This window comes from Dendropsophus ebraccatus, chromosome 1 (assembly GCF_027789765.1).
Source record: "Dendropsophus ebraccatus isolate aDenEbr1 chromosome 1, aDenEbr1.pat, whole genome shotgun sequence".
Lineage (NCBI taxonomy): Eukaryota > Metazoa > Chordata > Amphibia > Anura > Hylidae > Dendropsophus > Dendropsophus ebraccatus.
Window position 1 is genome coordinate 204,169,602 of NC_091454.1, and position 9,024 is coordinate 204,178,625.

Consider the following 9,024-nt stretch of genomic DNA (forward strand, 5'->3'; position numbering starts at 1 on the left):
CCTTCTTCAAGCAGATTCCGCCATCCTGCCGAAGAATGAACCGGTTCCTTCTTTGGGCGGATGGTGTGGTCCGAATGGAGTCTATGCCACAGGCGGCTGCAAGCGGAGGCAAGCTGCAGAATTCACGACGGATGATCCATCCGGGTTCTGTAGTGTGCACACACCCTGAGAGTAACGTAGTAGAGTGTACTATTTCATCCAATGTATGCACCCCTTACTATCATATTGGCTAAAAAAAAAAAGGACATGTAATGCGGACCACATTTTGTGGCCTGGATCGCTACGCTTATGAAGCTGCAATGTGGTGCTCTGTGAAGCACAGAGCACTACAGATGCACATTCGTAGTGTGGGCCGTGGTCACAGGCTGCACTACGGATGTGTGAATGTAGCCTAAAACTTGTTCTTTTATTCTAATCTATTTATGTATTCTGATTAAATTTTTTTTTTCACTTTTTGTACATTGTTATGGGAGCTGCCATACTGTCTGAGCTGTTTTTAACAACATTTAGTGACATGCTTTACAGCAAGACTCATGGACATAGACGACAATAGACAGACTCTGTCCCCTTGGCATGAATGCGAATTGAGCATACTCTGTGGCCTGTGAAGAGGTAATTTTACAGGGAGCTGTTATTGTCTCCTCTATCTACTGGTGTCACAATGCTGTACAGATCACTTTACGGCTGCCTCTCCTTATCATCACAAAAAGAATAGAAAGTCTCTGCATAAGCCTGAAAGATCTCAGGATTATTTTATAAAATAGATAGAAAAATGGAAAATTAGGAAAAAATGTCATCAAAATTTCTTTAAAAAAGTTTAACATAAAAACACAATTTAAACAATAAGTCATTTTCTGATGAAACATTCCCTTTAAGGCCACGTGGCATCAGTTCATTACCCTACTAAGTATTATTTTGGAGGAAAATTGCATTGAAGTAAGAGCCTTAGAGATCAGGGCGTGAAAGACAGAGGAAGCTGCCAAACAGACAGCAGAAAGTGTGAAGATGGTGTAGTCTGTGAAGTGACACAAGCCTGTAGGGTTTCCTGGGAAGAGAACAGGAATTTGAGGCTTGTCATATTAACTTCTGTTTTTTGAAACATTCAAGCAATACCATTACCTGGTGCGAATGTAACCACTAAGTTCTTGTGCCCCAGTTGAGGGTTGTAAACATCAAGACTGCTGTGCCACTGTATGTAAGGAGTTTAGCAAACATGATTTGTTTGCGTTAACTTCTTTAAAGGGGTACTCCAGTGAAATTTGGTGTCAGAAAGTTTTATAGGTTTGTAAATAACTTCTATTTAAAAATGTCCAGTCTTCCAGTACTTATCAGCTGCTGTATGTCCTGCAAGAAGTGGTGTATTCTTTTCAGTCTGACACAGTGCTCTCTGCTGCCACCTCTGTCCATGTCAGGAACTGTCCAGAGCAGTAGCAAATCCCCATAGAAAACCTCTCCTGCTCTGGACAGTGCCTGACATAGACAGAGGTGGCAGCAGAGAGCACTGTGTCAGACTGTAAAGAATACACCACTTCCTGCAGGACATACAGCAGCTGATAAGTACTGGAAGACTTGAGATTTTTAAATAGTAAATTTGAAAGTTTTTTTTTTTTACTGGAGTACCCCTTTAATCTGAGGCTATTGAGGCCACTTTAAAGAGGTTATCCCAAGAATTAAAGTTATTCTTTATCTAAGGGACCACTCTCAGTGCTGAATTTGGCAATGTTTAGAAATCCCATAGAGCAAGGGTAGGGAAGCTTTGGCTGCCCAGGCATGATGGTTGTTGTAGTTTTGCAAAAGCTGGAGAGCCAAGGTTGCCTACCCCTGCCTTAGAAAAACAATAGCGTGATAGCCGGCATGCATTCTGCAACTCCTTTCTCTCAGGGGACAACTAACCTCTGTTTTTGGGACATTTGATGTCAGACTTGCAGGTCTCTTTTCATAAGGTGCCATGCTTTGTATTTTGGAGCACCCTTATACACCAGCTATGTGCACACAGCTTTGCTGCCTGGCACAACCCCCAGGGAGCTTGATTGATGGCTATGGAGGGTATGAATATGAAGGTATATGGCGGTACAGTACAGCTCCTTGCAGACTTCTTGCACAGATCACCATTAGAGATGAGCGAACCGGGTTCGGGTTTGAGTCAATCTGAACCCGAACGTTCGGCATTTGATTAGCGGTGGCTGCTGAACTTGGATAAAGCTCTAAGGTTGTCTGGAAAACATGGATACAGCCAATGACTATATCCATGTTTTCCACATAGCCTTAGGGCTTTATCCAACTTCAGCAGCCACAGATAATCAAATGCTGAAAGTTTGGGTTCGGATTGACTCGAGCATGCTCCAGGTTCGCTCATCTCTAATCACCATATATGTGGCCTTCCTGCTAGGAACCTGAATGGGCACATGTTTAGCCACACTTCTATTTGCTCTATTCATATATATTTGCATTTCCAGACATTTTGACAGACCCCTATTCTCCTGATAGGTGGGCCCCCTCCCATGCACTGTCCTTGCCCGTCAGATGTTTCTTGGCATAGATGGAATTATATGGTTTATAACAAAATTTTACAATTACTGTAACAATATCTGAGCAAACAGAAAATTTCCTGCTGAACTAAGCTAGGGGTTAAAGGGGTTATCCAGGCTTAGAAAAAACATGGCTGCTTTCCTACCAGAAATAAGACGAGTCTTACCTCCAGTATGGATGCAGTTTGGAAGCTCAGTTCCATTGAAGTGAATGAAGCCTAACTGCAGTACCACACACAAACTGAGGACAGGGGGTGGCACTGTTTTTTTTGCAAGAAAGTAGCTGTGCTTTTTCTAATCCTGAATAATACCTTTAAGCCGGGTACTCCGGCTAAAACCTTTTTATTTTAAATCAGTTTAGTTTCAGAAAGTTATATAGATTTGTAATTCAATTCTATTTAAAAGGGTTATCCGGTGCTACAAAAACATGGCCACTTTCTTTCAGAGACAACATGACTCTTGTCTCCAGTCCAGGTGTGGTTGGCAAATAAGCTCCTTTCACTTCAATGGAACTGAGTAGCAAAACCTTGCCCAAGCTGGAGACAAGAGTGGGGCTGTCTCTGGAAGAAAGTGGCCATGTTTTTGTAGCACTGTATAACCCCTTTAAAAATCTCAAATCTTCCGGTACTTATCAGCTGCTGTATGTCCTGCAGGAAATGATGTTTTCTTTCCAGTTTGACACATTGCTCTCTGCTGCCACCTCTGTCCATGTCAGGAACTGGACAGTTCCTGACATGGACAGAGGTGACAGCAGAGAGCACTGTGTAAGAGTGGAAAGAATACACCACTTCCTTCAGGACATACAGCAGCTGAAAAGTACTGGAAACTGGAAATTTTTAAATAGAAGTAAATTACAAATCTATATAACATTCTGAAACCAGTTGATTTGAAAGAAAAACATATCAGCCCCATATCACACTGACTGACAGGGGATACCCAGTGATCATCAGACAAACCTCTGTATCTCAGCTTCCTACATCATTGTGAATAGAACGCAGACTTTGTCGGTCTATATAAAATAACAGCATAGTAAACGTCTTTATGACACCCGTAACCGAAAAGTACATGCCACTAAGTGAATTACAATAAGTGTGTGCTATTTGCCAGCGATGCCCCAGGCTAGTCTGGTTATATGGAATATAGAGGAGCTGTTTGGCCCAGCTCACTAGGATCTCACATTTTATTGTATCTGTGGTTTCTAGTGCACTGGAGGTGAACCTACCTTATTATCTAAGAGAAATATATGGAGCGCGTGACAGCTCTGCTGCATCAGTATTTATAGGCTATAAAAATAATAGACATACTCCTCTGGGCTACACATGTAGTGGAGCTATGCTGGTTATCTAAGCCTTGTGCTATTGGCTTTACTTCATGCCTAAATACCAAGACTTAAAGGGGTAATCTCACCTCAGCACATCCGCAGGACCTCCATCTATGAAATATCTGGTAACCCCCTTTAAATAATAGGGGAGATTTTATAGAGATTATCAAGGATTAGAAAAATATAGCTGCTTTCTTTTGAAAACAGCTCCACACCTGTCCTCTAATTGTGTGTGGTATTACAACTCATGATAAATTAGCAGTGTCGGGAAATTTTTAATTTTTTTTGGAGAAGTCAAAAGTTTTTATTGGTCAGGGTCTGAGTGATCAGGAGAACGAGCTGGGAGAAGTCTGTGCTTAGCGCATTGTCTCCTGGCTCCCTGTCACATGACCGAGATGACCTCATGACACGGAGCGATTTTTAACGATTAATGACTAACGATAAACGATCGCAAACGAGATTGTTTACCAGTAACCTGACATCGTTCACCGCATCTATCGTTACTACGTCCGTTATTGCCATCGTTACTATGATCGTTTATTCCTTCTGATCCCAGCAAAACAATGGACAATGTGCAATTACACTGAACGATTAGTGAACAAATGCGGAACTTGTGTGAACGAATGTGGAATTACAGCGAAGGATTAGCGATAATTTTAGGTTTAGATTTAAATCAACGTTCACAGAACAATTATCATTTAAATTCGAACTATATAACGTTTTTTTGCACGACAATCGTCCCGTGTAATAGGGCCCTAAGGGGTCATCTTGCTTGGAGCTAGGAGAGGGGTGGACGGCACTGAGAGAGGCAGCTGAACACTCATACCCTGACCAGTCCACACTTCTGACATGCCTCTGTGGAACTGAACTGCAATACCTCCCATAAACTGAATACAAGGGTGGCGCTGTTTCTGGAAGAAAGCAGCTTTGTTCTTTTAATCTTTACTTTTATAGTATAAGACATTGTGATGTCACTACAAATACCAAATGGAAAACTCAGCTGTGCAGTGTCTAAACATTTCTGCGACCTAAACGTAAAAAAAAATTCACTAAACAAAATTTTCAATTTGGGAAAAAAAAAAAGTTAATATTCATAAGGGGACAGGTGGGGAGACTTACCTTACATGCCCAACTGGTAACCTGGTCACCCTCCCACTGCAGTACCCACTTATACAGCTCCTTACCGGTATCGCAGGACCCCTTCTGGATGTGGATGGCAGGTGGAGAGTTCTGCAGCCTTGCCCGTCTGTTCTCAGCCTTCAGGTGGCACAGGTTTCTGTAGGTCTTCCCATCACTTCCGCACACTGGTTCGCTGGTACTACAGACACATACTCCAGTTCTTCTCCTGGCTGCACCTCCCACACCAGGTAATACGCACTCCAGACCTTCTCCACATGGGGATCCACCACGATGACCACAGGACTCTCCCTCACCTGCTCCGCATACTGGACAGCACCCGCAAGAGTCTCTCACCTCCCCTGCCTGGCAAGGCGACTGTGGACGTGGGCATCGAGATAGCTCACAAACTCGTGGGCAGTTGGATGCTTGCCGACGGGTAAGTCGAGGGTCAGCGTAGGAGCAGAGGGACAGGAGACATAGAGAGATCAGTGTCCATAGAGGAGACATCTTGGTAGACCTAACCTGCAGAGCTCACCTTTCACAGCTCATCCACCCAACAACCTGCTCTTGGATCCTATGTCTATAGACGTGACTCATGAACTAGATCCCTAGCCTGAAAACCCAATTTTTTGGACCCCAATGGTCAAAATTGATGGACGTTCTTCAACGTTACTATGTATGGATGTCCTAAGCCTATAGCATTCATATAAGCACAAATCCCTAATAGTATCCAGCAGCAGAATGACATATACAGTGTTCCTATACAGAATTGTATCCTATGTCCTCCCCAAGTCTTCTCTCTTCTCTGGTGCCCCCTTGTCCCCCCCAGCTACAGATGAACCAGCAGTATCCAGTCATTCGTGACAAACCCCCCTTGTGTTCTGGCCCCAGGACATGGAATCTAGCAGTAGACCCGGCTCTGTGCCTTGTCTCCTCTCCTCATTGCCGGCTATGTGAGTTGAGCTGGAATCATTGGCTCAGCCCTCTGGTTAGGTGATGTTATTTCCATCAAGTCCCACCTCAGTGTGAAGCCAGCCCCCAAATTCCTGCCTCCATCGTCCCATCTCCAGCATCATGCTGCAAGTGTCAGGAGAGACCTACAGAAGCAATAATGACAGCTCGGGAAGTTATTTGCTTCGACGTATATGGAACTGCGATGATGGATGAGGAAAAATTAATACGTTAAGTATATTGCAGTGTAAACAGATGTATACATTACCTTACATGTTCTCATGAATGACTCTGTTCACTGGCAATCAATGTCAAGCGGCTGCTGCCAAGCCAAATAAAATCATGGGGTGCATCAAAAGGGACACATATGTACATAATGAGAACATAGTTCTACTGCATAGTGAAGCTTCTCCAGACCAAACCTTATCCAGAACCGGGGAAGTGAGTGGACGTCTTTTTCCTCAGCCACCCCCTCCCCGGTCCCATCAAAAAAGTGCCCCCCCCCCCCGCCGGAGTACCCCTTTAAAACTGACTTGTCCAACTTAAAACTGGCTTGTGAGGGTCCGACCTCCGTACCCTCGCCAATCTCCATGTCAGCCCCTTTGTTTTCAGTAGAGCTGCAGACCTGTGGGTCTATTAATTCTCTATGGAGCCAACGGAAAGATCTGAATGTGGTACTCGGCTCCCTCTGGTGGCTCCATTCATTCCATATGGACTATATGGAGCCGCCAGAAAGAGCTGAGTAAAGTACTCAGCTCTTTCCGCCAGCTCCATAGAGAATGAATAAAGCTGCGGTTTATGTGCCGTATCCGTGGCTCTATTTAAAACTAAGGAGCCAGGGAACAACATGGAGATTGCCAGGGAGTACAGAGGTCGGACCCACCGCAATCTCTTACTTGTCCCCTATCCTGTGGATGGAGACAATTTAGTTGTAAAGCAAATATACCAGCAGTACATTCACTTGTTTCACGTGGACTTCCCCTCGCCAGCGCGGGGAAGCCGGTGCCGTGTTCCTTTTTTTGAACCACGGACCGGTTCCCTCGTACGGCACTGTTCTATTCCCAAGCATTGGCTGGGGCTGAAGCATTGGCTTTATGTTGGAATACCCATTTAAGTTTCAGCCCACCATATACAGTGGCCATTTCCTATGAGACCACCACCATAGGCGATCACTTTTCAGAACTATTTTGGACAATCTTCTCAAAGACGATTCACTTTTCCATATAGTTTTGGGCACCAAAATTAGTACGGAATATCCTCTAACTTAGAGGAAAGAAGATGACTCCACAAAAACAGAAGTGGAGTCTTTACTGTAAGAGCAGTGAGATTATAGATGCTGGTGAACTCATTTCAAAAGAGTGTTTTCTTCCTTTCCTTCTTCCTTTGAGGAGAATAGGCAGAACTAGATGGACTTAAGTATTTGTTCAACCGAACTAACTACCATATTTAACTACGTTGCTTGGTTTGGACAGTAATTTACTTATTGGAGCAGAAGTTTGTGCTTTAGAGCTGTTTTTCCTATTGTAACTGGATCACAATCATTGTCAGACAACTTTGAACTGAGTCTTTTAGTCACCTTCTCAGTCACCTGCTTATACAGGATATGGGCAGAGGGTATGGGGATGGACAACCCTTCTCCTTGTCTATTAGGCTATACCAGTGAGCTCTCAAGAATTAGTTGAAAAGCATTGTAGAGTCCCTGTCAGGGGAATATGCATTGGTTGGATTCTCTATGACTGATCTTGTTGTTTTCATCCCATACAGGATTAGTTCCAGCTATATAGGGTAGCCGGTAATCTCCCCTACTCTACGGGAAAAGCATGCATGGTCATGTAGGCTTACTGGGTATGTCTATAAACAGATTGAGTTTCAAGAGTAGAAATGGTTTTAAATATGAGAAACTGTGACTTTTCAGTAAATATTCAGGATTGCTGGGGTGCACTGTGGTGAGATGATGGGCACAAGGGCTTCCAATGGATACCATCACACCATGTAGGTTGGCAGTGCAGGGGTGTTGGTGGTGATAGTCTCCACCCCAGGGTGGATGAAAAGTGGGGTGTTCTTGATGTGCACTTAAAAAATGCTACAGTCATTGACTAGAGATGAGCTCAAGTCGATGAGCTGATTGGACATCTGTGGGGCCTTGATCAGTCTTTGGAGGTGTAGTTGCTGGTCTTTAACACCTTCACCGAGGTAATCTTCCCTGGTTGGCCCCAACATGATAACAGTGTAAAGAAAAGGAGCTGCAATGTTTACCGGTATTCATGATATTATAGCCACAATCTCTCACTCTCCCTGATTTGAAGCCCGGGGAGGTCCTTCACCTCAAAGTCTTAGACAATCATATATTTATTTGGTAAATCTGTTTTTATTAGTTTTTTTACAAGAAAATACAGAAAAAAACATAGTCAGAAGTATACAGAAATCAGAAAAAGAGCAATACCATCCAACAGAACCTGTATAGTGAAAAGCCATCTTGCATGTCCATTGAGTCTGTGTATACCTTATAAAGTTACAGTCTAGTAATAGGGGAGGTCAATAAACATAGGCTATTAGTAATGTAACAATCATCACGCAGTATCAAACCTATATGGCTCTGAGCCTAAGAAGACCAACAATAACAGAGGCAGCCAACCAACTGGCGACCAGCCCACTAACGATAAGTGCAGAAAATCATAATTAACGTCTCCTGTATTTCCTCAGATAGGACTAGGTGTAAATCAATATGTTTTAAGCTCTTTACAGGAGTCCCAGTAGTACCTCAAGTGGTCCCAGGTGATGAAGAAGTAAAGACCAGACACTCCTCTAGTGCTCTGGCTGAAAGCTAGCCTCAAAGAAGTGGTAGGTCCATTCCTTTCCAGGTTAACAGGGGCTGGACTAGGATCATAGAAGAGGTTCAGAGAAGTAGAGAGAAAGATGTCTAGAGAGTCCCAACCCAATGTAGTACTGTGCTCTGCCGGAACTTTAGAAGTAGAATAAGTAGAATACTTAAGTGTAGATAGAATACTAGTGCCCGTGTTTTGACTCCTCGGTCTTTGCACCACCTATTGCCCCCCCCCCCCGTGTCTGGCGACCCATCCTACAAGGGTGACACAAGCCCCAGTC

General features: G+C 43.8%; 1 protein-coding gene across 2 annotated transcripts in view; it reads right to left on the reverse strand.

Annotated features, from left to right (window-relative positions):
- Positions 1-5,770, reverse strand: part of LOC138767588 (serine protease HTRA1-like) — a 31,144-nt gene extending 25,374 nt beyond the window's left edge. For both annotated transcript variants that reach the window (XM_069945201.1, XM_069945192.1), the window contains exon 1: positions 5,034-5,770. In XM_069945201.1, coding sequence (XP_069801302.1) covers positions 5,034-5,475 — 442 coding nt within the window. In that variant the 5' untranslated portion in view covers positions 5,476-5,770. The remainder of the gene's footprint in view (positions 1-5,033) is intronic.
- Between the last annotated feature and the right edge of the window lie 3,254 nt (positions 5,771-9,024).